Source organism: Cavia porcellus, unplaced genomic scaffold, assembly GCF_034190915.1.
Source record: "Cavia porcellus strain 051 isolate PalLab524CR breed Dunkin Hartley unplaced genomic scaffold, mCavPor4.1 scaffold_31, whole genome shotgun sequence".
Classification (NCBI taxonomy): Eukaryota; Metazoa; Chordata; class Mammalia; order Rodentia; family Caviidae; genus Cavia; species Cavia porcellus.
This window is the reverse complement of record NW_026947514.1, coordinates 12,840,967-12,867,800: the sequence shown is the minus strand read 5'-3', so window position 1 is coordinate 12,867,800 and position 26,834 is coordinate 12,840,967. Positions and strand designations below refer to the sequence as shown.

The 26,834-nt window shown below is 35.8% G+C and overlaps 1 protein-coding gene across 17 annotated transcripts in view; it reads right to left on the bottom strand.

Annotated features, from left to right (window-relative positions):
* Rps6ka5 (ribosomal protein S6 kinase A5) overlaps positions 1-26,834 on the bottom strand; it is a 171,363-nt gene that overhangs the window by 34,711 nt on the left and 109,818 nt on the right. For all 17 annotated transcript variants that reach the window (XM_063240809.1, XM_003472474.5, XM_063240811.1 and 14 more), the window contains 2 exons: positions 11,601-11,684; positions 9,080-9,183 (listed from right to left, as the gene is read on the bottom strand). In XM_063240809.1, coding sequence (XP_063096879.1) covers positions 9,080-9,183; positions 11,601-11,684 — 188 coding nt within the window. The remainder of the gene's footprint in view (positions 1-9,079; positions 9,184-11,600; positions 11,685-26,834) is intronic.

Sequence of the window (26,834 nt, the reverse complement as noted above, 5' to 3'; positions counted from 1 at the left end):
GGCTCTTTCTCAGAATGCAGCAGGCTGACCTTGTGACTTCAGGTTGATGGGAGGAATAAAGCACAGCTTGGGGCCGATGGTGGCACAAACCACTGGATGTAAAGTGACTACATGGGTACAATCCTAGAACAGCAGAGATCCAGGTCTCCGGAGAGAGAAGGGCAAGAGAGGGAGAGGTACAGGAATGGTAACAAGACTGGTACTGTTTCTGATGGACCTTCGCAGTTGGCAGGGCTATTCTGAGGTTTTTTGCAGGGCTCCAAGTACTCTATCCCCCCCTCCCCCACCAAAACCAGTGTCTCAGAACAACTAATAATACAGCATGATCCACCTAAGCCCACATGTCGTGCAGGTGAACCGGGATTAAAAGGATCAAAAGGGCGATATAAAGAATGATTCTGAGCTGAAGAATATGTGTGCCAAGGGAACAGGGATTTCACCCTGCCCTTCCCCAGCCTGCACAGCCTCCAGGTCCCCCCCTAGACTCCGGACTGAAGTTGCTGCAGCTGCAACAGGTGGAAGAAAGGCTACCATCAGATGAATAGTGACAGTGACAAATGTCAACAGACCTGGGTAGCAATCAAACACCCTGGGAAGCAGAATTGCTAACAGTTGGTATAGAAGTACCTAAAATGAAGAAGAAGAACAGAATATCACATTAAGAATCAAGAAAGCCTTACAAATATGCCACGGAAGAATTTTGGGAAACCAACCATGGGTGTGGTGGTGCATGCCTGTAATCCCAGCACTCAGGAGGCTGAAGCAGAAGGATTGCTGAGTTTGAAGCCCAGGTCCGCTACTGAAGTCTACAAGAAATTTAGCGAGGGTCTAATGCCACTATTTCTCAGACTCTTTAGTGAAACTGAAAGGGAAGTAATGTTCCAAAACTCATTCCTGAAAGCAAGCACTGTCCTTATATCCAAACCAGAGAATAATCCAACCAAAAAAAGAACTATGGTTCAGTCTCCCTAATGAACACAGATGCAGAAATTCTCAATAAGATATTGGCAAACAACACAGCAAATCATCAAGAAGATTATACACCATGACCAAGTAATCCATTCTATGCTCATCCCAAATAAAGATATCAACATAAAAATTTTAGAAACATTAATGAGTTGATTCAAGGTTATAATTGACAAATGAACATTGAAGAATGCAGAAAGTCACACAAAATCAATACATCAAAATAATCACCTAAAGAGAAAAGTTCCCTGGGTAGATGTTAATAAATTAATTACTCAAACCAACAGTTGGTAATCTTTTTCATAGGTAAACCTTGATGATGCTCCCTTATGATCACAGTACCCTGGCTATTCAGCTTCGAGTGGATTGGTCTAAGTGTCTTTATTTTGTTCAGTATTATACAGTAAAGAGGAGTCCCTTTCATGATTAGATCACAAAATAGTCTAAATTCCAAACAGATTCTCCATTGCTTTCCCAACTCGCATGTCTTGATGAAGTCAGGTACCATGTCAGAGAAGCCCACATGGCAAAGACCTGGGATGGTCTTTGGTCACAATTCAGCAAGGATTGGAGACTCTAAGTCCAAAAATACAAAAGAAACTGAAATTTGCCGACAAACACATTAGCTGAGAAGCAGATCCTTTCCATCTCAGCCTTGAGATAACATTTAGCACTGACAATGAGAAACCTTGAAGAAGAGGACTTAGCTAAGCGCCCAGATTCCCTTCCTGATCCACAGAAACTATAAGAAATGGGTTTTGCTTCGAGCTGGAGATACAACCAGGGCCTTACACATGCTGAGCATATGCTCTACCATGAGCTATTCCCCTACTAAATTTTAGGCATAATTTGTTATTTGATGATGGATAATGGAAAATTAATACAGAACCAGAGAACAAATACTTAAGGCTTTGCAAGCTTTATGGCTTCTGTCACAGCTTTTCAACTCTATTACAGCATGAGCTGCCAGAGAAAATATGTGAGTGAACATGTCTTTGATCTAATAAAACTTCGTTGATGAAAACTAAAATCTGAATTTCAATGATTTTCATGTCAGGAAATATCATCCTTTGGCTTTTTTCCCAGTCAATCTCAAAGGCCACGCAAAAACAGGTAGCAGAATGCATTTGGCCTGCAGGCTGTCATCTGCAAACTGCTCACTGGATAGTTACCAGCTAGAGCCCTGTTTAACACCATGACAGTTGTCCTTCAGTATCTGCAGGGTGTTGGTCTCAGAACCTTAAAGGACACCCAAATCTGAGGCTACTGAAGTCCCTTATATAAAATGACACAAGAGTTTGGATACAGATCTTTTCCAGCTGAGCCTTGAGATAAGCCTATGTGAAGAAGAGCATCTAGCTAAGTTAAGTCCTTTCTTGATCTACAGAAACTGTAAGAAATGGTTTTTGGTTCTGGCGCTGGGGATACAACCAGGGCCTTACACATGCTAAGTCTCTAACCTACATACATACTTCCACACACTTGACATCACTTCTAGGTTACTTATAATACCTAATAAAATGTAGTGCTATGTAAGTAATTGTTTATTGCGTTACTTAGGGAATAATGATAAGAAAAATGCCTATGTGTGTTTGGTAAAGATGCTACTGTCTCTGGCTTCCCTACAGTGATCGTGGAGATGTGAGGCAGGCGCCATTCAAACGAGCCCTGAAGAGAGCTGTGGAACGGCAGGAGGCCGCAGCGGGGCGTGCCTACTCGTCACCTCATTTGTATAGATTCAGAGTAGTTCTTGGTATGCAGCAAATTTAACTTTGTCTTTTTGGAATTCTTTTGGTTTGAATTCGGAATTCTTTTGGTTTGAATTCTTTCTGATCTGTGGTGGGCTGAATCCACAGATGTGAAACCTGCAGATAAAGAGTTGACATTATTTTGATAACACTGAGGTCTGGGTTTATATAACATTATGTTTATAATAAGACATTAGTAAAGAGTGTATTTTCTTCCCAGAAAATAAAACATCAAATAAATATCTCTGGCAAAGTATTTTCTATATTTCAAAGGCAGAGAAAGTGAGATAAAAGAACCAAGATGAGGGGCCAGCAGAAAATAAAATCCCCAAGTCCTCATTCACAGGCAAGGGACTATTCACTTACAGTTACAAAGCCTAGGCAGGTAAAGGGCTCCCTGTAGGAGCGCACAGAATGACTGTCGGGAACCCCCAGACTGAGTGTGGACCCCCCGACAGCAGTAGCCCACCTCCTAAAAGTGGCAGCTCCACAGAGAGAGGCGGCACACAAGGAAGCAAAGACTATGCTCTCCACACATGAAGTAAAAATGAGAAACAGACTCACAGAAAAGCTAAGCAGCAATTGTTCAGATAATATTCACAAATTAATACTTGAAATGGTACCCAGATACGAGTAATCTGTAAATCATTTTACATGGGAAGTTAAAAAAACAGCTAGAGAGGTTTATCTTAGTAAGATTAACTTCAAGTATGTGCAGTAATGTCTGGAAGGAAAGAGAAAAATTAGCCTATATTCCTGAGAGGATAGGATGGATTAAAAAAAAAAAAAAAGGATACTTACATTCAACCCTCAAAGCAAGACATTGTAAGAAATGACTAGTACTATATTATCTAATCTCTGGATTAACGTGCAGTTGGGGAGAAATGACTTTGGTTTATCCTAAGGGGGAAAACTCTATCCACTCCAAGTTGACCCATAATGAACAGGGCTTCCCTGAACAACAATACCTTACACCACATCTCCTAAACACAGTGCCAGCCTTTCCAAAGGGACTACAGCATCGGGGATGCTTAAAGAGAGGGAGAAGCTTCTTCAGGGAGAAAGCTGTACTCTAAGTCTCCTTCTCATTTTAAGTTCTTATTATAACTGGAAATTAGATACGTCAGCAACATTTTTTTATTCTGAATTTAGACTACCTTCAGGAAACAATGGATAATACATTATTTTGAAATAGAAATATGCAGAGTTCAGGGAGGATCACAATATAATTAAGGAATGGAAAGGCTCAATAATGAGAAAAAGCCTTAGTTAATTAAGACATCCGGTGACAAGTTAATGATGCATTTGTTTGAATGATACACACTTCATGCAGTCCAGACTATCAAAAGATGTTATGCCAGGTAAGTAATCAAAATAATTATCTTGAAAAGAAAAGGTAAGGTAGGCTAATTATAGCTATTACATTGTTTATAAATTTTAGTCAAGAAAATCCTCACAGAATCACAGGTTAACATCAACCTTTAAACAAATTATTAACATGGCAAAATAGATAACTGATTAGAAGGAAAGAATCCTATCGAAATTCTTGAGAAGTGTATTTTCTCTATTTTTAAGATTTTAGATAATCTGAGTCAGGTTTTCTTTTTCTTCTTAGAACCAGAATGCCGATTGGTTGATATAAAGGGAATGAAAGTAATTTAAATTTGAGTGTCTCATGGCTCAGAATATTTCTGCCGTCATAAGCAATGTACTTCTCTCTACAGGCAGACCAACAGTAGAAAGGAAAATTATAAAAAGAAGTTGCTTGTGCATGTGGATTGAGAAAGATGGGAATTAGTCAGTGAAGCCACTATTTAATGCCGTCAGGCTAAGGCCATCCTTGCCACCTGTCACCATGACAGGTGCGTCTTTCCAATGGGGTCCAAGTTCTCAAGACTATGGCCACGTTTCCTATAATTCTGAGGCATTTTCAAACTATTGAAAATCTATTTAAAATGAACAAAAACATATTTAGAATTTTTCATAGTATGTATAATTGTAATCCAGTATCATTTTAAAAAATTATTACTGTTTACTTAATTCAGGCATTAAGTAAATTGAAATACAATTATTTACTCCCTAGGCTGTTCTGGGAAAGGTACATTTTAAATTTTTAAAAATGTTTTATTAAATATAGCTAGTATATAATAAACTTCCCACATATACTTGTATAGTTTGATTAGTTTAGACATGTTGATACACCTTTGAAACTATCACAATGAAAAGACAAATATATCACAGTAAAATATAAATAGACCTATCACCTTCCAAAGTTTTCTCAAGATCCTTGTCTTCCGTGTGCTCCTTCCATCCTGGTTCCCAGGTAGCCATTATTCTGCGTCTGTGTCTATAGATTAGTGTGTATTTTCCAGAGTTGGGATGGTACTGTAAACACTGTGTGTCATCTGGCTTCTTTCAAGTAGTACAATTATTCTGAGATTCACTGTGTTGTGCACATTAACAGGGCATACATTCTTACTAAGTAGTATTCCATGTCTTTAGATAAACACAACTTGTCTAACCACTTATTTGCTGACAGATATCTGGATTACTTCCAGTTTTTGCTTTTATAAGTTGTTGTAAATATATTTGTACAAGTTCCTCTATGACATGTTTTCATTTTCCTTGGCAATTACTTAAGAGTAGAATGGATGAATCATTTAACAGGTGTTTAACTTTTTTATCAAACTACCTATTTTCTAAAGTTGTACCATTTTACATTTTCGTCTGCAATGTGGGAAAATTCTAGTTTCTCTACATCTGTATCAGTTCTTGGCACAATCAGTCTGTTTAATTATAACCATTCAAGTGAGCATGTAGAGGTATTTCATTGTGCTTTTAAACTACTTTATTAAAGGCTAATGATGTTGATCTTCTTTCCTGGGATTATTTGCCACCCACATCTTCCCTGGCAAAGTGTCTGTGCAAATCTTGTATACATTTTATAATGAGGTTGTTTGATTTCTTAAATTTTCAGAGTTCTTTCTATATTCTAGATACCAGGCCTTTAAAAGATAGTTTCCTTTAATACATGGTGCTGGAAAAATTGGCTCTCTACATGACAAGTGGCTTCTTTCATGCAGTACAATTATTCTGAGATTCATTGTGTTGTATATATTAACAGGTCTAACCACTTATTGGAACCAGAATGCTGACTGGTTGATATAAAGGGAATGAAAGTAATTTAAATTTGAGTGTCGCACGGCTCAGAATATTTCTGCCGTCATAAGCAATATACTTCTCTCTACAGGCAGACCAACAGTAGAAAGGAAAATTAGACCCATTTCTATTACCATGCACTAAACTAAAGTCAAAATGGATCAAAGATCTAATATTAGAATGAAAAAGAGAAACAGGTAGAAATCCTGAACACATAAGTGTAGGTAAAGAGTGCATGAATAAAATCCATGGGAAACACTTCAAAGAATCAACAACTGGGACCTCATTTTATTAAAAAAGCTTTTGCTCAGTGGAAGAAATCACCAACAGAGTGAAAAGACAACTCACAGAATGGGAAAAAATTTTAGCCAGTTGGCTCTCAGACAAAGGTATTCACTCTAGAACACATAAAGAATTGAAAAATTAAAATTTCCCAAATTTTAAGACTCAACCTAAAAAGGGGCATCTGAGGTGAATATATACTTCTTAGATGAAGAAATAAATACATGAAAAAATGTTCAATATCACTGGTCATTCAAGAAATGCAAATTAAAACAACACTGAAATTCCATCTCACCCCAGAAATAATGGCTATCGTTTAGGAATCAACCAAAAACAAATGCTGGAGGGGGTGTGAGGGGAAAGGAACCCTTCTCCACTGTTAGTGCGAGTGTAGACTGGTACAAACACTGTGGAAATCCATGTGGAGAGTCCTCAGAAAACTAGTATCAGAGGTTCTATTCAACCCAGCTATTCCCTTTTTGCATATCTTTCTGGAAGTATTAAAACCATTTTACCACGGTGATATATGTGCACCCATGTTAATAGCAGCACAATTTGTAATAGCTAAATCTTTGAAACAACCCAGATGCCCATCAGCCAAGGAATGGGTAAAAAAGTTGTGGTCTTTTTATACAATGGAGTACTACTTAGTCATAAAGAAGGATAAATTCACGGCTCTTACAGGTAAACGGAGGCAACTTGAGACCATACTCATTAGTGAAATAAGTCAGGCTCACCTGAGTAAACATTATATTGTCTCTATGATGTAAGAAAGAGTAAATAAAGTCTAAAATGTACAATAGAGATGGTGAAGTGAGAAGAAACTGTACAAAAGTAAAAAAAGAGCTAGGACAGGTGAAAGGGGAAAGGACATTAGGGAAAAGGGAAAATATGCCAATCAGTTATACTATTAGTGTCCCTTAGCTTATTCAAAAGGAAGGTCTGCGCTAATGCCGATTAGAGAAAGTTTTATACCCATATGTTGTACCCTGATAAACTATTTCAAAGATAACATGTAAGGTATTAACTATTGTTATTCTCCTATTGTTTTGTTATGAAGTTTTGTTTTACCTTTTTTCCATATAAAAATTCATGGCTTAAAACTTCATCGCAATCAGATGCTCAGTTTTTCATTCTCTTAACAGCTCAAGAGCAGAATATTTAATTTTGATGCAGTTCAATTTGTCATTTTTCATTTATGGGCTGTCCTTCTGGGTCACACCTAAGAAATATTTACTGAACCCATGTTCACAAAGATTTTTAAGTTTTCTTCCAAACTTTTTCACATTTTAAGTTAGGTTTATGATTCACTTTGATTAAATTTTCCTACATGGTATCAAGTATTTAGCGAAGTTTATAAAGAAGCGAAGCATCTTTATAAAAAATCTATTGCATATATGATACATTCAATTTCCGGACTCTATCCCATTTCATTTGTCATTTATGTCTTGATACCAATGCTATAATATTTTAATTGCTATAGCTTCTAAGTTTTGAAATCAACTCTGAAATTAACTTTTTAGTTATTCTAAGTCCTCTGATTATCCATATGAATTTTAGAATCAGGGTGTAAGTTTCTATTGAAGAAAAAAATAAGGTTGCTGAAATTTTGATAGTACTGAATCTTTAGATCAGTTTGGAGAAAAACAACATCTTCACTATTTTGAATGACTCCTTCATGTGTATTTATCAACATTCCACTAACTTCTGTGGATCTTTGCCCTTCTCTCTGCAGCTCTCTGTTCTCTGACACTCTGGCGACAAACTCTAGCTGCTCTGGGCTTCCTGGACTCTCGGTTCCATCTCTTCGGCTCTGGGCTGCCCCTGCCTAGCCTGCAGACTGGGAACTTGAAGGAAGAACTTGGGCAATCACAGGGCTCACCTCATTCACTTTGGTCTCTCAGGGATCACTGTTTTTTGTTTGCTTTGCTTTTTTTTTCTTTTTGAGACAGGTTCTCACTATGCAATTCAAGTTGGTGTTGAATTCACTTTGTAGCCCAGGCTGGTCTTGAACTTGCAAGGATCCTCCTGCCTCAACCTCCCAAGTGCTGGGATTACAGGTGTGAGCCACCACACCTGGCTTGGGGTCACTGTTCTTTATTGCGAGATGACCACGTTTTCAAACTGGCATTTCATATAATTTTCCCATTGTTAAAATTTCAGTAGACTGATTAGTTGCTCATGTTTTTACATTTTTATTAGAAGTACAATCTCAAGTGTTAATTTTAATGTCAAATCTGTTTTTGATGTTATAGAACTCAAGTAAAAATGAGTAGTTAGTAGTAGTTAGTATAACGCTGCTCTCCATTCATTAGCTCCTTTCATTCCACAAATATTTATAGGATTCTATTTAGTCAGTATTGAAGATTAAAGCCAGGTATGTTCCTTGCTCTCACAGAACTTAAAATCGAGTGGGACAGACAGATATTAATCAAATAATTATAAAGAAGAAAAGTGACACTGCTGTCACATTTGCTATCAATGAACAACAGAATGGTGCAGTGAGAACCTACAAGAGAATGACTTCATGGTATTTGCTTATAGAGCCTGCATTCATGAACTGCAAATATTCATGCTAAAGTCACAAAGCAACTGTATGATGCATGCATAAGACAGAAATATTCATTAAGTAAACTCAATATTTGATGTACTTAGTAACAGGCATTGGGTAACATGTAAAGTGCTTTGGAGCATGTAAGAATTATGACACTATCCTTATGAAACCTGAGATTTAATTCAATCCATAAAATGCAAAGGAAGAAGAAATTTATGGATCTACACCCTGTATGAATATAAATAAAAATTTACCAGTTAAACAACATTGTGTATATCCCTGTAAAAATTATTTTTTCCATCAGTCCAACTGCAGAAATGTGACCAGTTAGACTAAGAAAACAGTACATATTTTTCAAATCAAGTCTTACCTAGATATCTCAGCTTGGGAATTTTTTTCTCCATCAACAGTGAAAGGCGATGCTCCAGTTAGTAACTCGTACATTAGAACTCCTAAACTCCACCAGTCAACTGCCTATAAACAAACAATAAAATTATCAACTATAATATATTTTATAAGAACTAAGTATTTAGAAAACATATTAACAAGTAGATTTTGTACACAGATTTCTGTGCAAGGATACTAATTAGCACAGAAAGCTGTGTACAGACACTTAGCAAATATCTAGATAGTCTCAGCAGTGACAGAGTTTTAATAATTTCCTAAACTAGTTACAGTTTTTACCATGACTAATCAAACATTTTTACCTTGAAAAAAATCTTATTTTTTTGTTTTGTCTTTTTGAGACAGGATCTTGCTTTGTAGTTCAGGCTGGCCTTGAACTCAGTAAGCTGTCCAGGCTGACCTTGAATCTGTGGCAATCCTCCTGCCTCAGCTTCCCAGGTATTGAGATCATGGGCATGAGCCACCACACCTGGCTTATATTTTATTAATTTAAATTTTTTAAAATACTTGGATTTGGAATAGGGGAAAGTATCAATCAGTAATTTTATTAAACATTCAGGTCCAAAAAATCTTATGAAATTCCTCAATTAAGGAAAAAATTTTAAAGATCTCATCCAAGGTTATTGTTTTTATAATCTGCAAAGTCAGATTCACTTAAAGAATCTAACAAAGATGTGAAAATATTCACTGATGGAAGGGTACATTAACAGAAAAGAAAATGTGCTCTAAATTAGAAATCCATTCATTAATGCAGTTGTTTGAACTGTGACCACAGTGAATTATCAATGGCTTAAATAATTCTGATAAATTGAAAATTAGTCCTTTTGTAATCAGGCAAATCAGAATTTCAGTAAGCTGAATATGTGAACTCATACTAGTGAAAAATACTAACTGGATGGTAAAAATTTTAAATTATTCGCTTCCAAAATTTAGGACCAAAGTTTCAGAGAGGCAACATAAAGTATGAACCTAGAACCAGGTTAAAGGAAGTACGGAACACTGAATATATAAAATAAAAGAAGATTTACTGAATGCTTTCTTTATGTCAGGTGTGGTAAGCACTTTGTATTCATTACCTCATTTGATTAACTAAAGTCATCAGGTGGTCCATGTTAGATAACAGAAAGCACACTGATTAGCTATCTCCTGTGCCCTAACTATGTAGAAATTGTAGTAGTGATACAAGGTTTTTTTAATCTGAAATTTGTTCAACTAAGCCTAAGACAATTGTCAAATGTTAACAGATACAAATTCCTACTAAATTCCCCACTAGCTTCAAACAATTCCATGAAACAAACTAAACCCACAACTGCACTCTACTGTTTCTATGCAAGGGCTCTACTGTACGGAGCCCGAGTGCTCAGAAGGCAGTGCTGCTGGCATGAAGCCGTGCTCTTCCGCTGATGCAGACCTGAGAGACAGGCTTATAAATATATGGTCGGTTATTAGAAAGGAGAGCAAAGATTCTCCACGGCCAGATATTTCAGTGGCACATCACCTTCCGGAAGGAGATGAAGGAGCAGAGAAAATGTGGGGGAGAGCCAGAATGTCTTATTTGGAGACAGTTATTAATAAAAGAAAAATGTTAAGATTGAAGAATATTTTTACCCTCCAATATAGAAAGGAAAAAAGACCTAGATTTTATAACGTAATTACTTAGAAAGCTTCTTCCATAATCTTCATTTTTCACATACAAAGGGAGGGGAAGAGGCCCTCAAAATAAAGCTTTTTAGAAGTTTAGGAAAATAGACTATTTCTAATGCAGGATTTTTCTTCTTCCAAAGGCTGTTAAATTTATTTCTGTTGGAGAGAGAATCAACAAAGTCATCAGTATCTCCATAAAGTTAAAAGCAGAAAGTGGGAATAAGAAAAAGATCTTTCCCAAGATCTTTCAGCCACCTATTAGAGAACAGATATTAACTGAAGATGGTACACATGACTATATTTCTGTGTGTTCTTCTAGCAGAAAGTAGCCATGCCAATAAAGTAGTATCCAAAGTTACTCATCAAAACCCAGACAGGAATAAATGCATACAGTTTATGCATTCAGTCACACTCCTGTACTGTACTGTGGTTCAGATTGTACCCCAAAAGACCAAGATTCCGTACAACAGAAAAGATGACTTCTTAAAAACTGAAGTCATAATTGCTGCTTTGCTTTAGTTATGTAATGGAAATATATAAAAAATACTTGAAGAATTAGCTTTGAGGTTTAAATTTCAACTGGAGTGTTACTCTATAAAGCAAATAAAAATTCTCACCAATAAAACCCTAAAAAAGAAATCTAGAATGTCTTTTCTACTCTCTTTTTCCTCCAAAACTCTAGAGCTTGTAAATGTGTTTAGGTATTTAAAATAAAAGAGAAACAAATAAAGGTATGACAACACCAGAAAGAGCGCTATGTTGAAGACTACTCCCAGTTATCGACTGGAATTCTTATGCATTTTATGGAAATAATATAAGAAAGTACCAGAATTGGAACATACCTTGTCATGTCCTGAATCTCCCCCTCTGACGATATCTGGTGCCATGTATTCAATAGTCCCACAAAAGGAATATGCTCTTTCACTCTTGAACAAACAAACAAAAAGAGGATTTGATTTCAAGCTAATATGACACATGTCCAAAGGAGAAAGTTAATCATACAGGTTACTGGCTGAGATACAAAGCAGTGGTAGGAATCTGCTGGCCAGGACAAACCATCACCTACACAGTAACAGCCCTGGATAAACCTCTCCTCCGAATGGCTTTTCATGCCTGGAACTCCACCATCATCCATCCATCTATACACGAGTCCACTTATTCATGCTTCTTCATATCCTTGTTTGTCTTTTGGCATATACATATTTCAGTTCTGGGTTTCTGTAACCACTCTTATTTTAGGGATGAGTGAAGTCCCGAGAGGTTAACATCAATTGTCTAACACTTAGTATGAGTGATTTTCTTTCCAAGTAGGCAAGATTGAGAAAATGCTGGGAAAGCTGAAGGAGGAAGATCAAATGCTGAGGGGCACAGGGAACTAGAAAAGGACAATGGGATGAAAATTTTTTTCTCCCTAATCATCTTGCATAGGTTTGGCACGGTTAATGGTATATTTAAGTGATGACAAATAGAAGTGTCTTTAAGATAGCCAGCCTATCTCTTAAAGATAGTTGTTTCTCTTTCACAGAACTTTAAAACTTCAAGAGGCCTAATTTAATATATCAGGCCTAAAGGTTAGTGTTTAAAATTTAACGATTTTAAAGTGGCTGACTGACTCATCCCAAGGCAATAAAAGAGAATATATATCTAAATAGTTATAAACATTCTGAATAAGAAAGAAAGAATTTCTTCTTAGTAATATACATTCACATAGCTATATCTGAAACTTTCAAGGATATTTTGATGCCATTAAAATACTTCACAAGAGTATTTTTACAAAAATGAATATTTCTTATAGAAAGCTTTCTAGTTTATATTTTATTCTCCTTCTATCAGCAAGATCTTAAGAAAAATACCATTTCTTTTTATTACCAATTTTGACCACAAGGAATACTATTCTAGCAATGTCACCGAAGTGGTAGAAATCCTATTTTATTGACTCAACATCAAACAAGCCCATAGAGATGACTATTATGCATTCATTTAAACATCACAAATTAAAACTATTAATTGAAATATATACATATATAAATAAAGCCAAAAGTAGTATGGTTTATGATTAATTTCCTTTTTTTGTAACATTCTGACACACTGGAAGATTATTATTTCCCCTAGAAACTAAAAGAAATAATTCAAATACCTTAGTACAGGAAATTTTCTTTGTTGGTTGGCAGAGTAATACTATTGAATAGTCATATAAATCATATACTACACGTTACTATCTCTGTTTCATTATATAAGAACTAAATGCTAATACTGTATAAAATACTAAAAAGACTAAAGCTAAATAAAATTGATTTAACTTAAATTTGTTTACAAAAGGCCATGAAAAAGTTTTAAACATTTTATTGGACATGATCAGACAGAAAAAAATGTGTATTAGGAAGCATCTGTCCATTCACTGAATTATTGAAAAATATTTGAAAAACAAAATTTTAAAAACCTTTAAACTTGTTAAAACTAAGTGCTTTTTACCAAATACATTACTTATTATGCAGTAGCTCTATTTTAGATAATAAGCAAACATCGCTCTATAGCAAAGACAGAATCACATAGAACTACTTATCATCTGATATCATCTTCTAAAACACTTTTTTTAGTACCAGGAATTGAACTCACAACCTTGTGCTTGCTTGGTAGGCACTTATATCACTGAGCTAAAACCCCAGCCCTAAGACACTTTTAAGAAATTGCTTAAACATCCTATCTTGAATCAAGTCTTGCTATAATGAAAAAAATTCTCTAAACTATGAATAAAAAATTATGAGTTTTGAGAAACTACTTTTCTAGATTTTTATTTACAAAACTAATGCAAATATAAATTTTAGGCAGCTTCAAGTCTATTTTGAGATTATACAAATTTCCTTCCCCATATGAAACAATAATTAAAAATTTCAAATTGAAAGTCATATTCATGAATAAGTTTGGTTTTAAAGCATATAAACTATACATATTATTTATTCTCATTAATGACTCAAGGAAAAGAAGAAACAATGAGTATTAAAATAATAAAAATATTACCAATAAGAACTTGTAGGATACAGCTAAAAGCTGTTCTTAGAAATTCATGGCCTTATTTTAAAATATTAAACATCTGTGATGTAGGTGTCAAATTCCAAAGTTTAAAAAATTACATAGGAAGCAAGATAAAAAGAATAAAGAATTAGTCAATGAAATGGAGAAAGAACTTGATAGGTTTGATAACCACTGCTACAAAAGATTAATAAAATTGACATAACTACATAATTTATCAAAAGAAATCATAAAGTGATAATGATGATAGTTTAAAAGAAACCATTACTATGGTTACAGTAGAGATTTTGTAAAATCAGGAAATTCTATGATCAAATTGATGTCAAAAATTTAGAAAAATAACTTTCTATAAAAATATAGTAACCAAAATTGACTCAGAAAAAATTTATACACACAGGAACAGGAATGTACACACACATATTATGTACATTTGGAAACGTAAAATAAAAAAACAAAAGAAAGGAAAAAAGGAGAATGTGAACACCAGCCATGATGGCTACAGAACTATACATTCACCCCAACTTGAGGGGAAGCGTATCTCTGTGTTACATGAACTACATATTTCAGATACATTCTATGATATTAATACACCAGGATACCAAAACCTGACAAATGCAATATTAAAAATTATAGATCAATTTAGACAGTAACATTAGCTAATGAAAACCAGAAATATACAAAAAATATATTTTAAGAATTGAAAGATGGTTTAACATGGAAAAATAAAAAAGCTTATTAAAAACTAAGAATATAATAAAAACCCTTAATAGCTGGTGCTGATTTAGTATCATCTTGTTTTGAAGGCCCATCAAGCTTTTATTCTTCTGTCTCCATTGGTCTTAACAGTTTGTATCTTACTGGATTTTATTATATGTGATAATATAAGCAAAAACTTTTATAGACAAGGAGATTATACAGAAGCCATTGTTCATGTTCTGTTAGCTGGCTCTAAATACCCTATAATAATGTCATTCTCTTGAATGGTTTTACATTGTCTGGATATGTTTGGTGCTACAGTATACGAAGTTATACTCAAAGATTTCAAGGAAAGAGACAATATGATAACTACTTTTATGTCAGGATATCTTGCGGTGAAACACTATTTTGCTTAAATGGTTATGCTTTGACCTGTGCTGTTTTGCTGTTATGCCCTCTTTTATCTCAATCTCCTTTTTTAAAAATTATTTACTTTTTTACTTTTATCTTTTTAATTAAGGGAAAAATAAATAAAAAATAGCAGGATACATTATAGTAACCTACTTTGATTTCCTATTAACTTGATTTGCAACCCTGTATTGCCCTCACCATCTTGTTTTGACTGATTTTCCCCTATTCTGCTTAGCTTGATAGCACCAAGTTCGAAAGTATAGGCGACAACTGTGAAGACAATAAGATTCATTATGACACCCATTCTGGTTGACTATTATCTTCTTTTAAAGTCCTGTAATGTCTCCAATGTTTTGGCTTTCTTCTTTACTGTTTTGTTCAATTTTATTATAACTGATGATATCGGCAATTCTTCTTAAGATAGCAAGAGGCAGTATGGTAACCATTGTTGATCACCTTGTATTTTGTTTTTATATTATCTATTATGTCCATCCTTTTATTTGACTGACTCTGTTCTGATATGTCGCATTTGGTTTTACTCTCTTCAAAAAAAGTAATAAGAACTATGGGAGTAATAAAACCCAAAATGTGTAATTGTCATTGTACAAAAGAAAAGAAAGTGCTCTAAAGGTTATAACTGCATATATGTTTAAGTGTATGAGATAGATAATCACATTACTGAGTTTTGTTGGATCATTGAACAAAACTGTTTGCGGTCTCACTGTTTGAAAGTCCACTTTATATGCTTCAATTTTGTAACTTGAACAACTATTTTTAAGATGAGAATATGTAATCTATTAACTAGTGATTTCTTACTGTTTATTTTTTAAATTTTGTATTACTTGTACCCTTTTGGTTTTTTTTCTCCTTAAATAATATTAAAAAAAACATAAGTAAGTAACATACTACATGTCTAAAATATATATACTTCAATGTTAAAAAAGAATATATAAATAGCATATATAGCATACAAAACAATAAAATCTCATACGCTTCAGACAAAAAGGCATGAGAATTGAACAGAAAGCCATTATAACTTACAAATGGTGGTTCTGATTTTTCTTTTAATAATTATCTACATAAAAAAACCAAGTAAATCTGTAAATTAATCTAACAAGAATTCTGTAATTCCTGTTAAGTATAAGATCAATAATGTTATGTTTAGATAAGAAAATATAAATATCTAATTTAGAAAAACAATACTCATAATTGGAGCAAAACTTTTATGAGTAAATTTAATGATATGTATAAACATTATAAGAAAAAAATGTAAAATATTTTTGGAGAATATAAAAAGGAAACTGAACAGGAAGACGTGACTATTCACTGTTGAAAATTCATTAATTAAAAATTTAATATCCAAAGATTACAGTTCTCTCCAAATTAATTTATAAATCTGACTCCACAATTCATGTGGAGAAACAAAAAGCCAAGAACAGAAAACAGTGAAAATAAGGGGGAGAAAAGTGAAAGAAAAAAAAAAGAGAGAAGGCAGTAGGAAAGGGTAAAGAGGAACAAGATGTTACCTTTCCAAATTCAAGCTTTATCATAAAGCTAGAAGCTTTAAGATAATTTTGGTCTTGACACAGGGAGGAAAAAAAAAAGGCAAATGAAATTCAATGGATGGCCTAGAAATAGACTCATGAGCATGCACGACTTTGTTACATGACAGATACTGTATTTCCAAACATCAGAGAAAGGATTAACTATTGAATGAGCACTTAAAAGTGAATTGGATTATTGATATAAAAAAAATTCCCACCTGATTTTTATACACTACACATAAGACCTAAAACTATGGGACTAAAAAAACACGGGGGAAATCTGCATGACAGTGGATATATCAATGATTTCTTGGACATGACACCAAAAGCACAAGCAACAAAAGAAAAAATAACGGGGCTATATTAGACTTAAAGATTTCTGTGAATTGAAAAAAAGCAGCTGAAAAGGAACCTACAGAATGCCGGAAAATATTTATGAATCATATATTTCTAAAAAACAACAAAAAGTCTGATTAAAACATGAGCAAAGAAATGATGGACATTTCTTCAGATAATATGTAAAAAGCTATTAGCATACAAAAAGATGCTCAACATCACTAAACATTAGAGAAACGTAAGTCCCTGTTACAAGGAGATATCAACTTACTTATCCATCAGAATAGCCACAATGAAAAGACCACAGAAAATAACAAGTGTTGACAAGCGTATGGAATGCCTGGAATCCTTGTGCATGGCTGGTGGGAACTAAAATGGTGCGGCTGCTATGGAACACACTACGGAGGTTCCTCGAAAAAAGATTTACCATCCCACTTCTGAGATACAGCAATCTCATTTCTGAGTGCATTACCCAAAGCAGGATCCTGAAAAGGTATCTGTAGGACCAATATTCATTACAGCATTACTTACAGCAGCCAAGAGGCGGGAGCAACCCAGATGTCTATCAGTGGATGAATAAATAAGTATGTATACCACATAAATGCATATATACCATGATACACATCACACATATAACATGATATATATATATATATATATATATATATATATATATATAATACTTATCCTTAAAAAAGGAAATCCTGCCACATGCTACCACATGGATTTAACCCCAAAGATATTACATTAAGTGAAATAAGCCAGTCACAGAAAGGTGTGAGCTGTATGATTCCACTTACATGAAGTATCTGAAACAGTCAAACTCATGCACAGAAAGTAGAATGGTGGCTGTTGGGAGCCACGAGGGGCTAAATAAGTTGTATTTCATGGGCATTAAGTTTCAGTTCTGCAAGATGAAAAAGTCCTAGCCAGCTGCTGTACAGCAATGTGAATATCATTAACACTACTGAACTGTACCTCTAAGAATGGTTAAGATGGTCATTTTATGATAACTAAGAGTTAAAAAGATTCAATAAACATAAATCCTAATAGAAAAAGTAGATCTAGTGATATTAAAATGTCAATCTGATAATGGAAGAAAAAAAAAGACTAGAATAAACAAAGTTAAAGATTTGGAACAGGTGAAAGATTTGAAAAAGAAATTCAGAAAATGCACAATTATGGAGGATGAGTATTTCAAACACTTAAAAGTATGGCAACAAATTAACATGAGAAAAAACAAATTTACCTCACTAAGGAAATAATACAAGAATATTATTCAGCAGCATAAAACTCCAACTCAAACAAGTTCCAAAAATAAATTTTAAAAAACCTACAACTTCCAACAGGATACCATTCATGTGTGTTATAAAAATACAGGGTAACAGTATATTATTTAAGGATACATACACATGAAGTAAGGGTGCTAAAACAAGACTAAATTCAATCCACTGCTCACCTTTGCCTTGGACTCCTGCAACTACATGTGGCTGGAGAAAAACACACAATTAGGGTATCAACTTCACTTTACATCATGATCATGAACCTCCAGCAAGCCTTTAACTCTGAGCGGTAAAACCACTTATTCTCCCAGCTTATTCATTTGTGTCCTTTCTTGTTTATTTTCTGCTTTTCCTCTCTCGCTCCCAACTTAAAAGTTTCCCTTCCTCGGTGAGAAAATAGAAGCAATCAGCAAAGACATGCTATGTTTAAACTCCGGCGACCACTGAAGCTGCACTCACATCTGGGCCCAGTGCCTCGACCTCCTCTGTTCAAGGATGACCTCATCACAGTGCAGTACAGGACACGCCCTCCCTGTGCAGTGCAGCTGTTAGTGCTCTCAAGGACAGTGTTCCTTCCTCTCCTGCACCATCATTTCATCTATTTGTACCGCCTTTCAGAACTGTTTTAACCAGCACATGGTATCTGTCATTTCTTACTTTTTAAGCCAAAAAAAAAAAAACCTCTCTCGAGTCCATTTGGCCCTCTGCTATGGTATTCACATAACTCCACTATTCTTCTTCTTTTCTTACAGAAATAGTTACCTATGGATGTGATGACAGTGAGTCTATTCCTGCTCTCTCTTTCCTAAGGTACAGACTGAGCCAATGCTCAATCTTCATCCTCATCTTCACAGTCTCTGACAGTTAATCTTTCATGCTTGAAACACTTTTTTTCACTTGGCTTTAAAACAGCACATTCATCTGCTTTCCTCCCAGTGCTTTTTTCTGTTTCCTTCACTGTTCCTCTTCCTCTCCTTATTCTCTTAGTGTTGCTGTGGCCCACGGTTTGGATTTGTCCTTTTTTCCTTTTCTACCTATGCTAGCTGTTGGTATTCTCATCCATTTTTATAATTTTAAATATCATTTACAAAAAGTACCAGCAAGTTCAAAGTTTAAGCATTTAGGCCAAATTTCTCTCTCAAATTCCAGACTCATATATCTGCTTAACATCTGTGCTTACGTGCCTAACAGATAGTTCAGACTCAATCTTTCCTGTTCAATTGCTTCACCAACCCCAGACATGTTCCCAGTAATGGGTGAAGGCAATGGTATCCTCTTAGCTTTTCTGGCCAAAAAACAAAACAAAAACATAACAAAAAATCCAAAACTCTCAGAGACACCTTAGATTCCTGTAGCTCTCTCATACTCCACATCTAACTTTACATTTAAAAAACTTATTAGCTGCAGTGTGAACACATTCCTAAAATCCAACCACTTCTCACACCCTACTCTTCTCCCTGTCCTTTTAGAAGACCACTACACTTAGCAACTGGGATTATCTTCCCAAAATAAGTCTGATCATGTCACTCTTCTTACCAATGGCTCTCATCTTGTGCAGAGAAGTCACTGACCCTTCAATGGCCTTCAATGCATTGTACAACCTACACAATCCTTCTTCCATCCGATCACCTCCAGGACCTTATTTCCTATCATCTTAACCTTCTCTCAGTCCATACCGACATTGGCCTCCTTACCACCCCACAAACACACGTACGCAATCCCATCTTAGGCTGATCCCTCTTCCCAGAAATCTGTTCCTTAAGATTTCTGCAAGGATGACCCTCTCACTCCTGTCATGTCTCTGCTGAACTGCCACCTTCTAGACCAAGCACTTCCTGACTCCAATTTAACTATAACATGTTCTTACTCTGATATTTTCCATCTCTTTCCCCATCATACTTGTCACCTTGCAGCTTATTACTATGTAATATACTACATATATATTTCACTTTTTAAAAACCTGTTATTATCTATTGTGCTCATTATTAATTCCCAACAAGACAATAACAACATTCGGTCAATATGTACTGAATGAGTGGGAAAAACAGCAAAATGTTTATAAATGAGAATGTCAACAATAAAAGCACAGATTCAGTTATTTTATTCTTATTCAGGAAATATGAATATTTATTAACTACATACAGTCAATCTTTACATTCCAAGCTTTTACTAAGTAAGACGCATTTTAATGCAGTAGAAAGAATACATATTTTAATTCTGCTCACAGTAATCTGAAAGTGATGGTTGTATAGTGTTTTAAATGTTAACAAGTACTTTGGTGTGCATTAATTCATTACATTAGCATGAAAACCCTATAATTAGATAAGATAAGTATTATTTTATAGATGAAGAAATTAGAAGAGTTAATGATTAGGTGACTTGTTCAATGTCACACTGCTAGGAAGTGAACAGAAAAATATACCATGACTTCAATTATATATTCTCTACTATACTAAAACGCCTCTTATATATTCAAAAAATTCATCAGTAAATGACAGCATTGAATTTATCACAGGTCAGATTTTTTTTCTATTTCTAGAAAGAGAAAAGTTATAAATCTATATGCTTTTTTCTATTACATTTAGATAACACAACAGTGGGTTATTATTAACTTAGCTATTTTGGTTTTTAATGTTGGGGGACAATATTTTTCTTGACTGAAACTTGTGCTGGTGATGTTATAAAATTTCAAATATTCATTGTTAAATTATTAAAACATAGAATATAAAAATCACATGAATGTATCTTTTTTATATTATTTCATTGTAAAATTCAATTCTACTAAATTTATTTTTACTTTATCCATTACTACTTTTAAACTGATTTTTAAATCTTCAGTCTTAAGCCAGGCATGGTGGCTCACACCTGTAACCCCAGTACTTGGGAGGCTGAGGCAGAAGGATCCCTGCAAATTTGAGACCAGCTTGGGCTACAAAGTGAGCTCAAGGCCAGCCTGAACTGCGTAGTGAGACCCTGTCTCAAAAAGAGAAAAAAAAAAAAAAATCACCATTAAATCTTCAGTGTTAGGACCAAATATCCAATACCTAGCAGATTACTTGCTTAGGAACAAAATGCAATGAAAGTTTGCTAAAATGCACTATTTAAAAACAAATAAACAAAAAAACTCATGCTGGGTATGGTGGTGCATGCCTGTAATCCCAGCACATGGGAGGCTAAGGCAGGAGGACCACCATAAGTTCAAGGCCAATTTGGGCTACAAAATGAATTCAAGGCCAGACTAAACTGTACAGCAAACTCCTGCCAAAAAAAAAAAAAAAAAAAAAAAAAAAAAAAAGGAAAGAAAGAAAAGAAAAGAAACCCACAGAAGATATATCCTAGTCTGCACAGATAGAAATGTCTTCTTTTAGCCTAAGAACATCAAGGGATTTATCAAATTTTGTGGTTCAGAACAGCATGTACTAGTAAAAGCCTCAAATTACATAAAGTGTTATTTAAAAGATGTTTATAGTTTCTAAAATAAATTTTATAAGGCCCAGGATTTAGCTTAGTGGCACAAGTTCCTGCCTAGCAAATGCAAGGTCGTGAGTTCGATCCCTAGTACTAAAATAAATAAATAAATAAATAAATAAATACTTTATAACCCAGGTTAGTAAAATATTACCTGTTGATAAGACATGAATTATATGAATATGTGTCAAATACCTCTAGAATACAGGCTCAAGAGGGCAAGGCATTAATTTTCATCGTTATACTTCTAGAGTAGTGGTGGCAAGCCTATGGCATGCACATGCAGTGGGCTGTCTGCTATCATTGAAACCTCCAAAACATTTGTGATCACTGCTCCAGAGTCAAGTATAATACTGGGCATGGAGAAGGTACTTAAGATATGTTTTTTGAATTATCATGTTAATGAATATAGAGATAATTATTGCCTCATGAGAAGAAACAACAAACGTACATAAAAAGTAAATTCCTGAATATATAAATACATTTCCCACACAAAATGAAAACAGAATTTATACTGAAATCACTATACTCAAAGAGAAGCAGACTTGGGCAGGAGAAAGTTAGTTTGGTTTGAGGAGCCTGTGAGGAGTCAGTGGATATGCTGTAGGCATACTTAGCGCTTCACCCCAGAAGAGAAATCAGGATTGGCCATATATATATGTAGGAATTAGCAGCGTGTAGGAGAGCGTACCCAAGACTACTTAACGCTGAAGTGTGGGAAGCTTGGGTACAGGAGGAAGAGCCTGCCGAACAACTAAGTGCTCAAAGACTACGGTATCTGATTAGAACCGTCTTTCTTCCTTTACGGGTGGCTGTGGACAAGACTAGCAGAAAACAGAGCCTTTCCTTGGGAAGAGACCTGGCCGCCTTGGTCCCAGAATTTCTGGCTACTTTGCATGACTCTATTAAGATGTATTAATTCCGATCAGCGCTGTTTTATGGTTTTTTAGTTTTGGGTTTGTTACGGTTGATGTCTAGATGTGTCCTCTACATATCCTGATAATGGTTTGTATCTAAATGTCCCACCTACGCAATCATAGCGGGAACCTCTGGAAAGTGACTGGATTACACAGGCATCACAGCTGACTTGCTATTAGGAGGTGGGGCTTGGTTGGAAGAGGTGGGCCATGAGCGCGTGATCCAGGAGGTTATAGCCCCATCCTGGCTCCTCCCTTGACTCTGCTTCCAGTGTGCCATGGCACGAGCAGCAATCCTCCTGGCCCTGCACCTCTGCTGTACCACCCTAACTTGCAGCTGGCCAACTATGGACTGCCACATGAGCCAAAACAAATCTCTTCTCCTTTTAGTTGTGGGTGTTGGGTATTGTGTCCCAGAAATGAAAAATTTGACCATGATAAAAGTTCTACCATTTTGGTATTTTCCAGGACCCAGGTCTGCTTCTCCTTATTGCTGAATTATCAGCCTGTATATATTCTTTAAGTGATCCTTTCACTGTCCCATTACCAGACCTCACCTGATACCCAGCACAGAGAAGGCCCTCAACAAATAGTAATGCAGTGAGTGAGCAAATGAATGAATGGTTCCACACAAAGAAAAAGGCGACCACTGATTCTCTCTGTGCTTAAGCGCCCCACACTCAACACGCCAGGGACTCTGGCAGTCTTTTTAAGCTTGTGTTCTCCTCAGATGCTCTAAAAAATATACTAGTGTACTAGGAACTATATATACTGAAGTATGAAAAAATCCTGACATCACCACAAACATGCTTCTATGGCACAGACTGGGCTTGTCAAGTCGAGGGCTGCTCTGGAGGGAGATCTGTGTGGGCTGGCTCACTCCTGAAATCTGGAGCGGACTGCATCTACTGATGTTTGGATCCTGGTTTCTCAGTCAGGAATCCTCTGCACTCCTGTGAGGGACATCACTGTGCTCAGAGGAAGGCGGTGGAAGATGATCACGAAGTTGCTAGTTCTGGGTATCACTTTTCACTCTCCTTACTATTCTCTATCTGGTGTCCTCATCCTCAGCTGTAATCTTTGTCCCTGTACTCAAAGCCAATCTAGTTGATCTTTTCTGTCTTCTATGTGGGTAAGGAAGGCGAGGCTTCCTAAGGGCAAAGGGCGCGGGGCAGAGATGGCACACTATGGCTTTCTCCTACAGACTTCCAAGCGATCCTCTGGCCCTGTGTTCCCTGTTCTTTGCTCTGAAGAGTACCTGGCACCTAGATCCTGAACCTTTCTGGGGAGTCCAGAGTTGAAAGCAGCGGCTTTTAGCTTTCTCACTTTCCTGGTTCAGGATTCAGTTGTTTTAGGGATGTCAAATAGCTCACCACAATGTCCTCTGCCATCTACCAACATGTGATTGTGACTGTCTTCTTTCCTTTTTCAGTGTACACCTATTTTACCCTTATTTTTACATTTGTGAAGTTTAGTGAAGATGCAAAAGTAAACATGTACATCTGCTACATTTTACTGAAGTCATGACTAAAATTTTTACAAAGGAGTAAAATTTTTAAAAACCAATCCTGGAAGTAAATTCTTTAAAATTCATCAAATCTCTCTTTCATAACCATAATTTTCTATCAATTTATTGTTATAACCCTTGCTTCATGATGGGGAGGTCATTTCTATTTCATGTATATTGTATTGTCTAATAGAGTATAGGTATGGGATCAGTAAATATTTACTGAATAAATACAGACATGATACAAATCAGGATTTATCACATTCAGGATTGTTTTGGCAATATTCCCAAAGGTAACCAGAAATATATTATACAGGTTGACCGTCTCTTATCCAAAATGCTCAGGACCAGATGTATTTAAGATTTCGCTTTTTTCAGATTTTGGAATATTTGCACATAATGCAATATCTTGAGATGGGAACCAAGTTTAAGTGGGAAATTCACTTTTGTTTTATGCACACCTTATACACATGGCCTGAAGGTAACCTTATATAGTGTTTTAAATAACTGTGTGCACAATACTTAAATTTGATGCAATGTACTATGAGAAAGCAAAGCTGTTACTCCCTCAGCCATCCACATGGACAATCTGTGGCTGTCTGGCATCATGTCATCCCTGCTAAACATTTATATGCAACTAATAAATAATCATTGTCTTATGCTTACTCACATATTTTACTGTTTAACATTAGAAAGTATGGCTTGACATCACCGCTGTGAAAAGTCCTGTGTCCACAGTAACTAAGCAGCATGTGGTACCAGCAAAGCAACCATGCAAGCTGCTAAACACCACCAACAACAAACAGCAGCAACTTCGGCCGCCATCGTGATGCTGCGTCTTGATTTAAAGGTTACTGAATGCTGCATTTTACTTTTTGGTAAGAAGATACATCAGGAGCATTTGAGGGGTCAGGGAACTGGTCTCTCAGGATAATGTGATCCTCCAGAAGCATCTGCCTCCAAAACAAAGGTCCTTGTCTTAGAAGCCTCTCATTTTATAAACTGACATGATTTCTCATTCTGTTGTGAATACGCACTGCTCAGGTCCATCCATAAGCCTATCACATATTTTCACCATGCTGCCTACAGGTACTTCTCAGTTTAGGAATGACACCTTCATTGTCATTATTATCATGGTCACCTGACTCAGAACTTTTCTACTATTTCTCCACTGGTCAATGAACAAGTAGAGCCTCATTATCAATATTAAGAACTTCCTTGATATCTAATTCTTACCACTTATAGCCAGGTTATAAAGACAGTTTTTGGTTATGTAAGGATGTCATGCATCATTTCTTTCTCACTTAACATACTAAATCTTCAAAGCCATCATTTTGTTCATCATCACCACCCAACACAGCCATAGGTCAGAGGTTGTGCTGGGAAGCACATGCCTCCATCTTTAGTGCTAAGCACTGGCAACAGCATTTCACATGCTAAACTCCTGCTGAAAACCTTCCACAACCAGCCTCTGTTCACTGCTGCTTGAAAGCTGTTCAAGAAAGTGTTTTTATATTTATCTTCAGTGATCTAAGGATGCTCCGGTTACATGATGGAATTAACAGTCACATTTGGGGGGAGTACATGCGTAAGTATTATTCTTGATGAGAACTTCAGCTGGAGCATAAGCAAAGCAGCTATTGAGGAAAAAAAATACTTGCAGTCTTCATTCAGTCCAGTTTCCACGTAAGAGCATAAGCTGCTGCTATGAAATGTCAAACTATTTTGGAAAGAGGCCCTTGGAATTCCACGTCTTTTTGATAGCATAATAACAGACCGATAAGAAATCAATTCCTTTAAACAGTGGAGACACAAGCTTTTGCTTATCTCACAAGTTTACACTATATAAACCTGCTGAAGTAGCACATCCCAGGATAATTATTGTCTTTGACAGCCTTAATTCCTGGAGGGGCTACCTCATCAGCCATAGCTTACATCTCTCTAGGTGACACTCATCAGTGTTGTTCTGCTGTCATATTTTCCCCAGTGATGACCTTGGTAAACTCGCCAATGTATTTCTTCCCCATTTCATTTTAGTAGAAGATTTATCACCATAGATCTTTAAAAACTTCATGTGCCTTTTCTTAAATTTCTGCAACTGGCCTGTTGAATGTTCAGTTACCTTCCATTTCTAGTTCATCACAGTAAGCTTTGCTTCATGATTATCATCCCATTATTAAGTGGCATGTGTTCCCAGTGACGCTGATGGATCTACTATTTCAATATAGAATTGACATCTTCATTTTGGGCTTTATGCAGCATTTTTCTATCTTTCATAAACTTCTATTCATCATTTTCAGCACAGAATTTCAACAGTTTACCCATCTGTTTCTTCAGGTCATCTATGATGGTCATTCCAAAGCCATTGTCTTCTGTAAGACATTTCATACTTACACTTATGTTCAGTTTTTCCAACAGCTTGACTTTTTGTGCTAGAGGTAATCAAAACTGCTTTTGATTTTTCTTATCACTCTTACCCATAAGAGCATCTTCAACCCCTTTTAGCATTTTCAAAAGTATCTTTACAATAGAGAATAAGCAAATAAACAGTGAATAATGCTTACAAGGCCTTGGCCTCGTGTTTTGTTTTGGAGGCCCTTGACACATAGGGCCTGCATATGAGCCATTTCATTAACATCTGTGAGTGGCAGGCTTCTTGTGGGAATCTACGTGTGTGTGAAAAAATACATCCAGGTGAAGGGGGCTAAGAAGGGCATCATGTCTCTTGAGGATACTAAATATACTTCATGTAGCATGAGTGTGTTTTACTGTGATCTATGAAGTTTTCATTTGGGGCATTATATCAATGCTCACAATATTTTGGGTTTTGGATTTTCAGATTGGGGATGTTTAATCTGAGCCTAATTTGGAACTCAAGATGATG